Source organism: Hypanus sabinus, chromosome 19 (assembly GCF_030144855.1).
Source record: "Hypanus sabinus isolate sHypSab1 chromosome 19, sHypSab1.hap1, whole genome shotgun sequence".
Taxonomy (NCBI): domain Eukaryota; kingdom Metazoa; phylum Chordata; class Chondrichthyes; order Myliobatiformes; family Dasyatidae; genus Hypanus; species Hypanus sabinus.
The window spans coordinates 29,475,062-29,493,068 of NC_082724.1; the positions used below are offsets into that span (position 1 = coordinate 29,475,062).

The 18,007-nt window shown below is 39.7% G+C and overlaps 1 protein-coding gene across 2 annotated transcripts in view; it reads left to right on the top strand.

Annotated features, from left to right (window-relative positions):
* LOC132377840 (ataxin-7) overlaps positions 1-18,007 on the top strand; it is a 152,225-nt gene that overhangs the window by 59,426 nt on the left and 74,792 nt on the right. For both annotated transcript variants that reach the window (XM_059944261.1, XM_059944262.1), the window contains exon 3: positions 12,197-12,301. In XM_059944261.1, coding sequence (XP_059800244.1) covers positions 12,197-12,301 — 105 coding nt within the window. The remainder of the gene's footprint in view (positions 1-12,196; positions 12,302-18,007) is intronic.

Genomic DNA, 18,007 nt, shown 5'->3' on the forward strand with positions numbered 1-18,007 from the left:
GGTCTTCCACGCTATCAGTGAAGCCCACATAAGCTTGAACTGCAGGTTGTCTCTAGACACTTTATAGCATTTGGAAAGCAATATTCAATTAAAGAGATGTTGCCTACTTTGGAAGTTTCCAACATTTTTCTTTTAACTCAGGATTAACTAAGACTTGCATTTCACTACTTTGTGTATCTCTTTGTGCTCTCCCTTTTATTAGTGCTCTTCTTGAGGGAGAGTGTCCAAGAAGTCTGCGGCTTGTTTTTACTCAAGTCTGGTACAAATGTATTATTGTGGCCCTAACTTTATAAATCTTCTAGCTAATACCTTGTTGCCTTTTGTCTGGGCACAGAAAATAAAATTGCACATCACGGTAAAAGCCCTTCAGCTTATGATGTTGGGCTGACCTTTTAGAAACAGAGAAACAGAAAATCTGCAGCTCATTACAGGCCCTTCGTTCCTCAATGTTGTGCTGACCATCTAGCCTACTCTAGAAGCTGCCTAGAGTACCCCTAACACATAGCCCTCTATTTTTCTAAGCTCTGTGTACCAATATAAGAATCTCTTAAAAGACCCTATTGTATCCTCTCCAAGATCAATCTTGCGCTTCCCTCCCACATCTGTGCAATTTTCTTTCTTCTATATGCCCAAGAGTCTCTTAAATGTCCCAAATGGATCTGCCTGTATCACCAACCTTAGCAGTGTGTTCCACACAGTTACCACTCTGAGTTTTAAAAAAAAAATTCTATCTTTGTCATCATCCTGTGTTTTCCATATTCGTCATTGCTGTCCTGGAGGGACAAAGGTGCTGGCTGTCCACTCTATGCCTCTTAGCTTTTACACCTCTATCAAGTCACCTCTCTTCCTCCTTCGGTCCCAAGAGAAAACCCCTATCTCACTCAACCTTTCCTCACAAGATGTGCTCTCTAATCCCCTCAGTATCCAGTTAAGTCTCCTCTGCACCCTCTCTTAGGCTTCTGCATCCTTCCTGTACTGAGGTGATCATAACTGAATACAATACTCCAAGTGTGGTCTAACCAGTTTTATGGAGCTTGCAATATTACCTTGCAGCTCTTGAACCCAATCCTCGACTAATGAAGGCCAACACGTTATAGCCTTTTTAGCCACCCTATCAATTTAAGTGGCAACTTTAACATATCTATGGACATGGACTCCAAGATCCCATTATTGCCGCACACTGCTAAGATCTTCCCATTAACCTTGTCTGGTTCTTTCAAGTTCAACCTTCAAAAGTGGAGGAGCTTGATGCTCCATTATTCATTGGGGAGCCGCCAATGACTATTTTAAAGTTTTCTCCTCTTAAGCTCCGAGTTATATTATAGTGCATAATTGAATGCGTGTACATATTTGCATTATTGCACCCACTTGCATTGCTTACCTGCACCCAAGTTCCTGAATCTGTAGATCAGTTATGTATAATGAAAATTTAACATTTATGGGCTGTACATTTGCTGCACAGATGATTAAAGAATTCGACAGAACCCTGGGGCATTCCACGACTGAAGAGAATATGTTAGGAATTAGCCCTGTAGTCTGCCAATTTGCAATCTGACAAGCAAGGACAGCAAGGGACTAGTTTTTGCACAAATTCTCTTGAGACACTTTTTAAGGAAAAAATTTTAAAGTGCCTCTGAGTTTTACTGATCCATCTTCTGGTGACTTTATGATATGTTGGTCATGATGAGGGTTTCCTGAAATAGTACAAACTATCTACTATTGTCTGAACTTCAAGTAATTGTTAATGTACTAATGTTTTTCATGAGCATCCCCACCACTGAGGCTATGTCCACACTAGACCGGATAATTTTGAAAACGCTGGTTTCGTGTAAAAACGATTGGCATCCACACTAAGCGTTTTTTGAAAATACCTCTGTCCACATTAAGACAGGTATTTGGGCGAATCTCCTCCTCCAGGGCATGCGCAGGACACATCTACAGAAAAGAAGCGACATGTTTGGTGTTGAATCTCGCTGTGAAAGTGTGCGTTTGTGCAGTTACAGACTAGAAAAGCTTAAAAGGAAATTGCCAAATGACGGACAGCTGTTGGCTCTCGCGCAGGAGGACTTAAAAATAAAAAAAAACAAATACTGGAACATATGGGGGCAACTGGCAGGGAGTTCACAGGCAGTATGACACGGCTGACGACGAACATTGAAAAACTGACTAACTTTGTTGCATTAATAAAGCACCTTGTTAAATGTATGAAACATGTCTGCATCAGTGTTATCTTGTATTTCCATACAATGTTACATTAGGCTGTTACACTTCTATTGTCAGAGAAGTACTTGCATAAATAGGTAAACTACCTTCATACGAGCAAGGACAGAAAACAGGACAAAGTGAATATACTTATTTATTCAGTAAGTTATGGGTCAAGGTATTTGGTGAGTACATTTCTAACTCTTCTGGCTTCAGTCTCGTTGCCATCTGTTCTGAAATTGTTAGGTTGCGTTCAAGAAAACAATGCACGTCATGGCAGCATTTTTAGAAATCTCCGGCTACCCCTTCCACATTACTCTGCCCAACTGGTATTTTCAAATTTGCATACTCTGCAGGGTGTTTTAGAAAAGCTCCGTTTTCGGGAGAGGAAAACGCCATTTCAGTGTGGACGGAGGGTTAAAACGAAGAGAAAAAGCTTCAGTTACGGACTTATCTGGTCTAGTGTGGATGTAGCCTAGGGTTTAAACTTAATGATCTACACTGACAGGTTGTGATTTTAATGCCTCTTTTTTAAAAAGAAGTATAGGCTGCTTTCAATCATCTGATAATATCCCTGGTTCTCAGTAATTGAATACAGGTGGCCAGTTTTTCGAACGTTCGCTTTACAACAGCTCACTGTTACGAAAGACCTACATTAGTACCCGTTTTTGCTAACCACAGAGGATTTTCGCTTTTACGAAAAAAAGACGCCTGCTTTATGCGTGTGTTTACCCCGAGAACAACAACCATGACCGTGAAACCTTGTGCATGTTGTGTGTGCATGCACATACATGCCGATCTTTTTTTTTTCTCCAAATCGATTTTGGCCTGCTGTCTTCCCGATTTTGATAAGTGAAACTACACTGTACATACAATATTTCTACTTCATATAGCTGTGTCTTTATATCATTCCTCTTTTTACTATATGTTTGAGTTATTGTAGGTTTTATGTGCTATTTGGTATGATTTGGTAGGTTATTTTTTGGGTCTGGGAACGCTCAAAAATTTTTCCCATATAAATTAATGGTAATTGCTTCTTCGCTTTATGACATTTTGGCTTACAAATGGTTTCATAGGAATGCTGTACCTTCGGATAGTGGGTGAAACCTGTATTTGCAGTAACATCACAAATGACCTCAACCATTCCCTCCTTTAGTAAATTAATGCTGTCCTATTATTTCCAGAAAGAAGTCCAAATAAACTTGGCCTGTTCTATGTTCTTCATGCTTGCACACCATCAGCAAAGTTTCATTGTACAAGAGGAAAATTCATCCTGCCTTTTTCATATAAAAATAGAAGCAAAGTATGTTGAATGGTTATGTTCTGCTGCTCTACAAAGAGCAGCCTATTTATTCAATAACCGAGGTCCATCATACTTGTTTATTTCCCATCTAATACTTTTTATATGTTTTAAATTATAGATAAGTTATTTGTTTCAACTGGATTAAAAAGCAGTCAATGGTGGTGTAGTAATTGGGTGGGGGGGGGTAGGTAGGGAGAGTTGGAAGGATAGATGTGGATTAATGAAAGAGCATAGTTTAAGGAGATATCCTGTCCGAGCAATTTGTTTTTGAAGAGCTAATAATGTATTCATGAAGGGATTGCAGTTGATATGGACTTCAGTAAGGCTTTCAATGTTCCACATAGGAAATTGATCCAAAAGGTTAGAAATCGTGATTGTAATCCAAAACTGGCTTGGTAAATCAAAGCTGAGGTCACAGATATCATTTGAGGACCTGTGATGTACAAGTGTAGAACCTTTCATTGCTGTACACAGGAACAGAGGGGAGATACTGAGCCAGGGTACCGATCCATAAAGTTGGGCGCACAGGTGGATGGTGGTGAAATTGTACCAGATAATGTCATTAGTCATAGCATAGAATGCAAGACCAGTGACGTTTATAGGCTACGAATGGAGCACTGTGCAGTTCTGTTTGATACCTTGTTGAGAGGGATGTGATTGTGCTGGAGAGGGTACAGAGTAAATCGATCAGGCCAAACTTAGGATGGGCTGTTCCAGTTATGAGGAGAGATGGGAGAGCCTGAGTTGTTTACCTTGGCATGGAGGAGGTAGAGAGAGAACCTGACACAGATAGAAAATTGTTTCTTGGTAGACATCTATAACTAAAGGGTGTATATTTAGGGTAAAAAGCAAAAGCTTTGGAGTTGTGGGGGAGGTATTTGGAGGAATTGTTTCATCAGGGGCTGGTTGGAAACTGGAATGCTGCCTGACAGTGGTAGAGGCAGAGACTTTTGTAAAAGTTAAGAAACTTCTAGATGTTACAATAAGGGTTTTTTAAGAGACTCCTGGACAGGTACATGGAGCTCAGAAAAATAGAGGGCTATGGGTAAAACTAGGTAATTTCTAAGGTAAGTTATTGTTCAGCACAGCTTTGTGGGCTGAAGGGCCTGTATTGTGCTGTAGGTTTTCTATGTTTCTATGACCACTTGAATCGCCACGTTGGTTATGGACCAAATGCTGGTAAATGGGATTAGTGTAGATATGTGATTATTCATTGTGCTGGATGTGGATTGAGGCAACTATCTTCAACACATGTAATGAAGGTATTTAAAGGAGATTGGAGGGGTAAGTTCTACCACACAGAAATGAGCAGCTGGAGGAAGTGGTGGAGGCAGATACAATTACAATATTCAAAAAGGTATTTTGACAGGTACTTGAATAGGAAGAGTAGAGAGAGAGAGAGAGAGAGAGCAAGCCTGATGTGGACAAATAGGATTAACGTAAATGGACACCCCATAGACAGCATGGATGAGTTGGATGAAAGGATTATTTACTGTGCTATACAACTGACTGGCAGCAGTTACATGCCATGGGCTACCTGGCCTCTACATTCTCCAGTGTTTGGATATGCACTGGTTCATGCTGTACTGATGCATTATGTATGCTGTCTTTCAAAAGAAGCTGTATTAACAACCTATCTTGTAAATCTGGATTTTAAAAATCCCACCTTGAATGTTGGCATCACCAAAACTGGTTACTTTATCATTATCACATTAGTCATTATGGTTCCTTGTAGCTATCAAATTGGTCGCAATGCTTCCTGCAACTCAGGAGTGGCTACACTGCAAGAGTACTGTGTGTGTTACAATGATCTAGAGTCATGAAAGGTTTATGAGAGACTCCTCATCTCATGTTCTCTATTTATTAATTAATTATTGTTTCGATTTGTATTTACACATTTGTCTTTTGCACACTTGTCTGCTCTATTGGTGCGGTCTTGCATTGATTCTATTACAGTTATTGGATTTATTGAGTAGGTCCACAAGAAAATGAATCTCGGGGTTGTATACTTTGAACTTTATTGAATATTTTGCTCTTTAAGGCCCCTCTTAGTGCTTTAACAACAGGTGTTTTCCAGACTTTGGTTTTATGTAATGCTGAAGCAATCAAGTATGACTGATGTTACCAACTCAGCTAGTGTTTTTTTCCCTTGTACTGCATTACCTTTTCCATTGTTATTTTAAATGTTTTGACTGAAAAGTTACTCAGGTCCTCCCACACCTATGTTATCCTTTTCTAAAGGACATGCATTGAGATTTTTGAAACAGACCCTCCATTAAAATTCAGTCTTTTTGAGAAAGCTAGAGGTTTGTGGTTTAGAGTTGCTGTGTGTATGTTAAGTCAATAAATTATTCCTTATGGTTGAATAGTCCAGAATTATCTGAAAAATATCTTCAGGTTTCATCCTTCAGTTACAAATTTAACTGAACAGACGTAAATGATGTAAAGTTAGTGTTGGACTGGCATGCACCTGCCAGGAGAAAAGCAGGTGACCTTCCCACCTGAATTTTGAAATTACTAGTAATTGTAATGCGTGTGGGTTTCCATCACTTGACCTTGCTATTCCCTTAAACCTGCGAGTTTGTCTGTTTTGAGCTAGCCAAGTTAAGATAGCTTCATAAAACTAGTTAATGTATTAAGTAAACATTGATCAAACAAATTTCATACGCAGCATTCAGATTTGTGTGGGTAATCTGCTTGAGGTGCTGAGACAGGGTGCCTGTTGTGGCAATTACTTTGAGGAATAAAGTGGGATTTTGGTTTCTCTCTGGTGTTTAGACCACTCAAGTTGAGACTTGTATAACAAAAACTTGTTAAAGATCTGTAATGGTTTGCCAATGTTAGATTTTTGCCATTGTGAAAGCATTTAACAAAATTGATGCAGTATCATCTGTGCCTGCAGGTGGTGGTAGTTGTTCAGCAGTGTTAAATAATCTACCACCTTAATATTCCACTTTTGTTGAATTGTGTGGAGGTTTGTACATGTGAGTGACTCTTTCATAAGTGTTGCTTGTTAAGAATAAATAAAGATCTCCTGTCGTGATGAAAACAAACCCCGAGTACAAGCACAGTAAAATTCTTGACAGCCTGCTCACAAATTTTGACTAGATCACCAGAAGAAATTTCCTGCAGTCCCTTCCAAAAGGGGCATTTAATAATTTGAGAATCTGCCACTCCATGTCACCAAAGATCTGGGAGCACCAGGTTGTCAGAACTTTAGTGTGGCCGTTCTTGTTGCAGCATCTCCATTCACTAACCTTTGTTTTCCTTGTATATTCAAATCTAGACCCTGTCTGAAAGGAGCTACACCTGGGTGCAGTTCTAGCAGATGTAGTCAACAGGGAGATCATGTGGTTCCCTAATTTCCTTCATCTTGTACAAAGAGTGTTCCACTGCCATCCTGCCTCTACTGAATCAAGAATGAACCAAGGATGGGCAGCAAAAAATAAAATCTTTCCTGTGTCACTTCAAAGCCAAGGCTGAAATCTCCTATCTCTTAGTTCCTGCTCCATTTAAACTTGTTTTCCTTTTATTGGATGAAGCACTCTCTGATTAACTAATCAGTGAGACTCCTCTTTTTATTTAGGATGAAGCAGCCTCCTCAGTTGACATTCTGCCCACATCCTGGTAATCCTATCAGTGGCTTCAAATCATTGTCTTCAGTTTATTAACTTCTGTTCATAATTTTCAGTACATTCTGTCTTCTATCAACCTTATCTCCTGTTTATGCAGCCCAAACACTCCAGTCTTAAAGTTATTTCTCCAGTCATCTCCAATCCATGTTCAATGTCCTCCATTAATTTTTCTCCAAATGATGAATACGACATAAAACACTAGTTAATCATGAATCCATTACTTTTTCTTTGCTTCTCTCTATGCTGCCTTAACCAGCTTTCTAATCCCAATTTTTCCTGATATCTACAATATACTCTCCAGATGCCTTGGTTCAGCTACAATACTTTGATACACTTAACAGACTCTCAGAGAGGTACATGTTTGATAGAAAAATAGAGGGGTACGTGGGTTTAGATTGATCTTGGAGTAGGTTTGAAAAGTCAGCACAACATCATGAACCGAAGGGCCTGTGCTATGTTTTTGTGTTTTGTTAATAATTGGTATTCTGTTTGTTGATATAAATGTTCATTAATGTTATGCCACACTTCTCTGGATATGAATTGCTTTCTACGTATCTAAGCCGTTTATCCTGCTTATAGCTGCAGTAATCTGGTCTGAAACCTGCCTACTTATGACCATAATATTTAGCCCTTAAATCATTGATAATATCCCATGAAGACAAGGTATGGTGAGCTCTCTGGAACTCCAAAGTGAGCAGCCTATGCTACTTACTACTGTCAATTTTGCATTTAGTTTATCACTTTAGGTTGGATCTAAAATGCTTTCTCCTCTGTAAAGCAATCTATTTTAGGACCATGTGAAATCCTTGGCATCAACATGTCAGCTCAACGTGGGATGAAGGGTCTGAGCCTGAAACATCAACTGTTTACTCTTTTCCATAGATGCTCAAAGTCTCAATGTATTATCAAAGTATACATGCAGAATATATTTCTGAAATCTGCCTCTTCTCCAGAAAACCATGCAAGTAGTCAGAAGGAAGACACCAATCCCCCTGCACAAAAAGAAAAAGAAATAAAAGCTCGCAAACCCCAAATGTCGCCAACCACTCCCAAGGACAAAAAGAACTAACAGATCATCCAAACCCCCAGTTTGCCAATCCACAACAAGAAAGAATGGATGAGAACATGGGGGGAGAAGAAACATTGAACTGAAAGAGGCCAGTATGAGCCACAGTCCAATTCATAAATCTCGGTATTTTGATAACATCTCAGAGGGCAGCGACATGAACCAGTGGCCTCTCAGAGGGAAGCAACTCAGACCAGTGACTCCATTGGTGACTACTCGAACCAGCAGTAGGGCAGCGACAGAAACTGGTGGCCCCTTTGAGAACCGCTTGCTCTCTTCCACATTTGCCTTGAAGTTTCAATCTACCTTGACACTTTAATCGGTGAGAAATGTAGTCGATCATGGCCCCCTTGCCTTGCCTCTGAGCTTCTCCTCATGGTAGCTTGTGTTAAACATTTCTGTCCTGGAGTTCTCTTGGGGACAGCAGAGCACTAGCTCACTCAATTGAAATGCTGACCGTAGGTCACCAGCTCCAACAGTTTTAAAGACAAAGATTAAAAATAAGTAGAAGACATAGAAAAGCTGTAATGATTGATTATCTGGAAGATGTCGCCTGAGGAATCATTTGCTGTCACCATCTTGACCTGCTGAGTTCTTCCAGCATTTTGTGTATGTTGTTCCACTTTACATTAAGCAATATTCTACTCTGATATAATCAACTTGTTTGTCACCGTCTGGAAACTTTGCAAATTGAATCACCCTGCTAAGTTCAGCCAAGATGTAGTGCTGCTGTTGGGGTTTCCAAAATATTGATATTAGCTCAGCACACATTATTATGTGTCTGCTCAATTCCGTAGCTTGAAATTTTATGTGCAATAAAAATGCTACAGAACCTCTCACTGAGGGATCATGTAGCATTTTGTTAATCTCCAACTTACTCCATAGGCAAGTACCATTGGCTGAATGATGTGAATTTCTATTAAAGTTCCTGTTCCAATACAAATTTGTGTCAAGTCCATGGAAAAAAAACAACTGATAGAATCTCCGGATTACTTGTTTCAATTGACTTTTAACATTTGCTGTTGCAGCCAAAATGAATTGACAATTGTGAACTTGCCAAAGTGGGGGAGAAATCATTTTGACTTGGTATTGTAATCAAATGAACTTGCGATTGTTTTGGACTTGGCTGCTGTTTCTGTCTTTGGAGGGTGCTTGCTTGCTGTTCATAGACCCATGCTGTAGAGACTGTCAGGCCACAACTCTATATATAGTATTGGAGATGGGTCTTTTCTGATAGCGTTTCAATGCCTGGGTCAGTATCTAATCCAGGTCAGGATGACCTACCTAACATCTGAATATCATATTTTAGATTCTTATCATGTTGATCAAACTATTGCATTGTAGCTATATATGGGTTTTGGCACTTGGATAGAAGGAATAATGGGGAGACAGTCAGGAATCAGAGGTGCAAAGGGACTTGGGAGTCCTTGCACAGGGTTCTCTAAAGGTCAACTTGAATATTAAGTCAGTGTAAGGAAGGCAAATGCAATGTGCTACCACTCATTTCAAAAGGACTAGAATGTAAAAGCAAGGATGTAATTCTGAGGCTTTGTAAGGTATTGGTCAGTCTGCATGGAGTACTACGAGCAGTTTTGGGCCCCTTAACTAAGAAAGGATATACTGGCATTGGAGAGGATCCAGAGAAGGTTCACAAGAATAAATCTGGGACTGAAAGGGTTAACATATGAGGAGCATTTAATGGCTCTGGACCTGTACTTACTGGAGCTTAGTAGAATTTGGGGGATGGGGGAGAATTGGTGGGGGGAGGATCTCATTGAAACCTATTGAATATTGAAAGGCCCAGATAGAGTGGCTGTGGAGAGGATGTTTCCTGTAGAGGGTGACTCTAGGTCCAGAGGGGACAGCCTCAGAATAGAGGGACATCCATTTAGAATAGAGATAAGGAGGGATTTCTTTACCAGAGGCCGGTGAATCTGTGGAATTCATTGCCACAGATGCTTGTGGAGGCCAAGGCATTGGGTATATTTAAAGCGGAGGTTGATACGTTATTGATTAGTCAGGGCATTGTAGGTTGCAAGGAGAAGGAGTTGAGAGGAATAATCAATTAGCAATGATGAAATGGTGAAGAAGATTCAATGGGCCAAATGGCCTAAAGCTGCTACTGTGTCTTGTGGACTTGCGATTAAGTTTGGGTCTGATGGTTGTTGTTGCTTTCTTTCCTCTCGTCACCATTAGTAAGATGCACGAAAACATAATATGTTCCCTATTTTAGATCTTGGATTTGTATTTTGGAATTAAACTGTAGTAACGCATACCTTGCATTTTGCTTAGCAGGAGCATTTCACTGTGCTTCATATGCATATTGATAAGTAGAAAATTGACAGTTAGCAATATTAGATATGGTAGCTAATCAAAAGCCTGGTTATAAAAGTTTGAAGATGCATTATCAAGAAGAAAAAAAGTAGAAGAATTTTGGAGTGTGGCTCCTTGGCAGTTAAGGTAGGCTACTAAATTTGGGGATGATGTAATGTGATAAAAGGTATGATTCTACAATAGGCGCTTGGGAATGAAAAGATTTTGTTTGTTGGAGTGCTATAAACATGCTGATTCTATTAACAATTCATTGCAGGAAACAAAGTTTATCTGAATTAGACCAGAATTGTGAATGTGGGGGAAATAAACATTAGGTAGTTTTAATTAAAATTTTATATAATAGGATGCTAATCTTGTGTGCTGGGCATCTTTTCTTTTCTGTAAGTAAACATTTTCTCATTTTGAATGTATACACCTCGATAAGACATAAATTCCAGAAATTCTGTGCAAACTTGATGCAAAACGAGATGGAAATGCTTCTTTTAATTTATTTAAAATAGTGGATTAATTACATAAAATTTTCAGATGTAGAAATATAAAGGTGCTAGGAAGATTCCACTTGTGGACAACTCGGTGATTAGAGATTACTTTAGCAGTAATAAATGTTTCTATTTTAAAACATTTTGACTCTTTTGTTGAGTTGCTGACTTGTGAGGTATCAAGAAGGGAAAAATTGTATGGACGTTTTGATCCAGGAGGGAGTTGCACCTTTTTATGATCATTCAATAGTTAGCAGGTTCAGCAGGGTTTGGTGGTTCTGATTTGGCAAAACCTTGAGGAGGAGACTCTTTACCATTGTTGACCGAGTACAGCATCGTAACCATCATTACCTTTTGTGCACATATTGGCATGTATGCAAAGACTTTGGTGGTTTAAATGTGTGATTTGAAAGAGTTGTATCTATCCAAAGCAGAAATTTTTTATGGAAGTGGCATGAAGCAGAGAAGGAGAGAGTTATTCAGTTGGGCTGGGATCCATTTGGTCAGAAGTGTAGTTTTCTTTACGTGTTGTAGCCTATCGCATAGTATTTTCTCGTACAAGTGAGTACATGTATGACGAGTGTAGCCTACTGTGGGAAGAGTTGATTGATGCCAACATTATCAGTCATGACTAACTCATGACTGTGTTGTCACTGAGATTATCGGTATTTTGGTGCCTTATAAAGGACTGAAGTTAAAGGGAAATGCACAATTTCTCTTAATATTTTCTGGAGTCTGCAGTTGACTGTACTATTCTAAACTTGAAGTTAAACAATATTATCTTAAATACAATGTTGAAGTAATATGACCTGTTTTTTTTTGCATTGGGAATTGAGGGTTATGGGGAAAAAAGGCAGGTAGGTGGAGATGAATCCATGGCCAGATCAGCTATGATCTTATCGAGTGGCAGAGCAGGCTCGACAGGTCAGATAGCCTACTTCTGCTCCTATTTCTTAAGTTCTTATGTCAGACTGTAGCTATCTTTTATTGAAAAGGTTCTGGATTAAAATATATTGTTTTCTTGACATTAATATGCATGTCATTAAATATTAAGTACCTAGTTTAAAAATACAAAATACACCTTTAAGTACCATTGTATTTCATTTTTCAACATGGTTTGAGATTTAATGAACTTACTAAAAGGCATAACTTAATCTCCATTGTCTTTTATACACAGATATGCCAATATTTGGCCACTGCCCAGCACATGATGATTTCTACCTGGTGATGTGTAACCATTGTAATCAGGTTGTGAAGCCCCAGGCCTTTCAAGCACATTATGGTGAGTTCAGTGTATACTCTTAAAATGTTCTGTTTTTTCAAAAAAAATGTTACTTGTGGTTTTAAGTTGATGCACATGGATAAATTTACTTAATTTTTTTCCTCTACAGGACCTTCTCTGTAGCCTTGAACTCTGACAGTGTGTCCCCATTGCTATTTCTTTACGACTTCATTTGTTTTGTTGATTTACCAAAGTATAGATTTGACAATTACTACCAGGAAAGCTTGCTTGGTATGAGAAGTGGAAAGGTTGCAAAATGAAATGCTTCATCCTGTGTCTGTTAACATCAAAGTTAACTGAATTCAATAAAATTAATATTTCTAATTGCTTAAGTGGATTAGTATATTCAGGTGATGACTGTGTCTCCCTATTAAGAAACACAATCCCTTTAGATGCTTTGACAAGATACCACATGTTACAGTTGGCCCTCCATACCCGTGGGTCCCACATGCGCGGATTCAACCAACCGCGAATCGGGAAAACCTCGAAGTTCTCTCTCCAGCACTTGTTGTTTGAGCATGTACAGACTTTTTTTTCTTGTCATTATTCCCTAAACAATACAGTATAACAACTATTTACATTGTATTAGGTATTATAAGTAATCTAGAGATGATTTAAAGTATACGGGATCGGGAATCGAAAGAAAAACCCGGAAGTTCTCTTAAGTCAGGACAGGTACATCTGGCATTATTTTGCGTCAGTTAGTCAAACATTTGTCTTAGTATATAGTGTATATTTTACCTTTCTGTGCATATAAAACACAAAGAAATGCATGTATTTCAATAATTAAACCACTGCATTGCTTAGTAATAATTGTAGCTTTCATCAGGGGAGGGCCTTCATATACTCCATTATTCTCACTTTATCCTTTAAAATTGTTCTGATCGTTGACTGACTGTAGCCTAATGCTTTTCCAGTGACCAGTGATGTTTCACCTCTTTCCAATCGCTGTATTATTTCCCATTTTTCAATCATGATCGTTTTTCGGAATGAAAACACTGCGGGCGGCGGGTCCCAAACACTGCCAGGTCCTAAAGTCCACTGACTTGAGCATTTGCATTTTATGGTATCCACGGGGGCGGGGGGAGTCCCCGGAACTAATCCCCCCGCCGTGGATAAGGAGGGCCGACTGTTGTTAGTCTGGATCACACGGACATGCTGGCTAATTAGATGAAAAATTGGCTTGACAGTCAGAGGGTTGTGGTTGAGGTTGCTTTCTCAGACTGGAGGCTTGTGACCAGTGGGAATCAGTGCTGTGCCTGTTGTCCACGATTTTTGTTCACAATTTGGATGGTAGTGTAGGTGCCATGGTTAGTAAGTTTGCAAGTGACATTAAAATTGGTGGTATAGTGGACAGTTAGATGTGTGGGGGGTTAGTTTATAATGGAATCCTGATCCACTTGATCTGTGGGCTGAGGAATGGCAGATGAAGTTTAATTCAGATAAATGAGAGGTGTTTTATTTTGGCAAGCAAACCAGAGCAGAATTTGCACAGTAGTCATTGGAGCCCTAGGGCTGTTGTTGAACAGAGACCAAAGGGGTTAGCTACATTGTGCTTTGAAGTAGTGACATGGTTGCAGTGCTGGTCGAAGTATTTGGCATACTTGCCTTCATCACTGAGAATATTGATTGTAGAAGTTAGGATGTCATGCTACATCTGTACAGGACGTTGTTAAGGCCACATTTGAAGATGGGCAGTCTGGTAGCCATGCTATAAGGGGCCTGTCATTAAACTAGGGAGGCTACAAAAAATCTTCTGGGGCTGAAGGCTGTGTTTTTTCAGAAAAGACTGGATAGGCTACAACTTCCCTCCTTGGAGTAAAGGAGACTGAGGGGTGACCCTAAAAGAAATTTTGTAAAATCATGAGGGGCATAAATGAGGTGAAATGCCAATATATCTTCCCTTAGAGTAGATGAGTCCAAAGCTAAATGACATATATTTAAAGTGAGAGGAGGAAGTTTTTTTTAAAAGGCACCTGAGAGGTAATTTTTTTTTACCCAGAGGGCGGCAATGCATGTGGAACGAGCTGTCAGGAAGTGGTAGAGCCAAATACTATTTCAATACTTAAAAGATTTAAAAGATGTGTAGTTGCATCGATAGGAAAGGTTTAAAGCAGGAGTTCCCAATCTTTTCTATGCCGTGGACCAATACCGTTAAGCGGGGGTCCATAAGACCCTCGGTTGGGAACCCCTGGTTTAAAGGGATGTGGACAAATAGGTCTAGGTCCGTTAGACAACTTGGTCCTCATGGGCGAGGTGGTCCTAAGGGTCTTTGTCCGTGATGTATAATTCTATGATAAGAGATGCTCTGTAAATCCTTTATTTTGACTTTAAACCTAATTGTAATTAAGAATTGCTCTGTTAGAACATATCACAGGTTTGTGTGCTAGAAAGTGAACTGTTTTGCCAAGAGCAATGGCAACAAATTGTACTTGTGAAACTGAATAGGATATTTGCTGGAAGTTGATTATTTCAGTGTGGTAATTGTTGATAAAATAACCTGGTTTAAAATATTCATAGTGTTACAAACAACTTGAATTTAATTAGAAGCAAAAGGAGTTGGTCTTCCATTGCTGTAAATTTCCTTTCTTTTGTTTTGTAAAGTCTCCAACAGTTGCATAACCATCTGGGATTATTTTCATTAAGATGTTGTGAAGGCATTGCCAATAACTCATGTATTGGATTTCCTGATGAATTGTCAGTGAAAAGTATTTATTGGTTACATTTAGGGGAAAAAATGTAGCTTAATTCAGTGATGGTATTGGAGACTTAATTATGACAACATTTTTCAGCTATCATTATGACCTAAAATTGGGTGCTTGCATTGAAAAATAAACATTGGTGGAATAAAAGTTGAAAGTTTTGAAATACTTTTTGAGCGAAGTACTTCAAAATTTAAACTCTTAATTTAACAACACATAACACTAAACTTTTGATGATCCATGGTGTCTATTGGTACATCAGGATAACCTTTCAGAGTTGGAGTATTTAAACTTTCTACGGGGGGGGGGTTATGTGTCTGATTTAAGGCAATGCATTCCAATGAATTTTGCCATCACACAAACGAGAGAAAATCTGCAGATGCTGGGAATCCAAGCAACACACACAAAATGCTGGAGGAACTCAGCAGGCCAGGCAGCATCTATGGAAAAGAGTACAGTTGACATTTTGGGCAGAGACCCTTCATCAGAACTGGAGAAAAAAGATGGGAATTCAGGGTAAGAAGGTGGGAGGGGGGAGGGAGGAAGAAATACAAGGTAGCAGGTGATAGATGAAACTGGGAGGTGAGGAAGGGTGAAGTAAAGAGCTGAGAAGTCATTTGGTGAAAGAGATAAAAGGCTGGAGAAAGGGAAATCTGATAGGTGAGGACAGAAGGCCATGGAAGAAAGGGAAGGGAGAGGAGCATCGGGGGAGGTGATGGGCAGGTAAGGTGAGAGAGGGAAATGGGAATGGGGAATAATGAGGAGAGTTGGAGGGGCCATTACTGGAAGTTCACGCCATCAGGTTGGAGACTACCCAGACAGAACATAAGGTGTTGCTCTTCCAACCTGAGCTGAGTTTGCCTCATTATGACAGTGGAGGTGGCCATGGACTAGCGTGTCAGAATGGGAACGGGATGTGGAATTAAAACGTGTGCCTGTTAGGAGATCCGGATTCTTCTGGCGGACAGAGAGTAGGTGCTCAGCGAAGTGGTGTACCTATCTACGTCGGGTCTCGCCAATATACAGGAGGCTGCACCGGATACAGTAGATGATCCCCACAGACTCTCAGATGAAATGTCACCTCACCTGGAAGGGCTATTTGGAGCCCTGAATGGTAGTGAGGGAGGAGGAGTAGGGGCAGATGTAGTATTTGTTCTGCTTGCAAGATTAAGTGCTAGGAGGGAGATCAGTGGAGAAGGATGAATGGACGAAGGAGACACATAGGAAGTGATCCCTGTTATACTGTTGTATCGCCTTCTTTTTGCGTTTGTGCTGTTTTCCCTTGTCAGCTATGGTTGCCTTATCCTTCCTTTAGAATGCTTCTGGTTAGGATGAACCAATCCTGTGTCTTGTGAATTGCTCCCAGAAACTCCAGCCACTGCTGCTCTACTGCCACCTTTGCTGGTGTCTCCGCCCAATCTATGTTGGTCAGCTCGTCTCTCATGCTTCTGTAGTTCTCTTTGTTCTACAGTAATACTGATACATCTGATTTTAGCTTCTCTCACTCAAACTGCAGGGAGAATTCTATCATTTTATGGTTACTGCCTCCTCAGGGTTCCTTAACATTAAGCTCCTGAATAGTCTAGTTCATTACACAGCAGCCAATCCAGAATTCCTTTGCCCTAGTGAGCTCATCCACAAGCTGTTCTAAAAAGCTACTGTATCTCATAATCATTTTACAAATTCCTTCTCTTAGGGTACAGCACCAACCTGTTTTTCCCAATCTAACTGCATTTTGAATTCCCCCATGACCTTCGTAATATTGCTTTTCTGTCTCCCATTGTATTTTTTACCACATGCCCTGGCTGCAAAGGTTTGTAATCAATAATCAGCTCTTTGATTTTGCTGATGTTGAGTGAGAGGTTATAGTTCTGGCTCTAATCAGCAAGGCCATTGATTCGGCCAACAACAGTGGTGTTGTCAGTAAACTTAAATATGGCATTGGAGCTGTACTTGGCCTCAGTCATAAGTAGAAATCAAGTAGAGCAAGAGGTAAGCACACAACCTTGTGGTGCATCTGTGCTGATAGTAATTGTGGGGAAGATGTTGCCGATCCTAACTGACTAGTGTCTACAAGTGAGGAAATTGAGGTTCAAGTTGTACAAGGTTGAGGTTTAGAGATTATTGATTAGTTTTGAGAGAATGATAGCTGAATACAGAGCTTTAGTCAATGAAAAACATCCTGATGCATGCATTGTCGCTGTTCTAAGGATGAATGAAGAGCCAATGAAATGGTATCTGCTGTTGAGCTTTTGTGATGGTAGGCAGATTAGATTGGATCCAAATCATTTAGGCAATCATTATAACTACAGCTCCCCAATTCTCTTCTCTCACCCCTCTTGAATGGCTCCCTTAATCATGGTGCCATGATTTGGTTACTCGTCCTTAGTATAGCCCCCACTCTTGTCCTCACCTGAGCAAAAATTTCAGACCTGTTAGGCAAGTTCAAGGACTGAGGCAACTCTAGCACTACTTCCTGGATTCACCTATCTGCCTCCCTGTGGTGCAATATCCTTTTGCTTGGATAGGTTGACCTGGTTACTTAGTGTGACCAGATCTTAGAAGAACTTGAGGTTTTTCCAGGTTATTGACTAAATTAACAAATCAGTATAATCCCACTTCTGAATTAATTGGAAAACAGTGCTCTGAAAGTAACCAGTTCACAGCAAGGAACTCTCAACACTTCATGTAGAAGATGGTGATTAAAAGTTAGAACACTTTTCACTTATCTGTTAATCATCTCTGACCACAGCGGATGTACACTGAAGGAACTTGACTTCCTTGCTTCAAAATAGTAAATTTTTCTCTAAGAAATTTCTAAAAATGCAGCATTTAGCAATTTTCTGTTTGAGTGCAAATTCTCAATTGGTTGTAATTGTGAAGCTCATATTATGGCTATGTCCTGTCGAGTGTAAGTTCATTCTGCCTCAGCTGGTGATGTGCAATGGTCTGATAAGTATTGATGGGTATTGTAAATGGTGCCATTAAATTATTTTTTCCATTT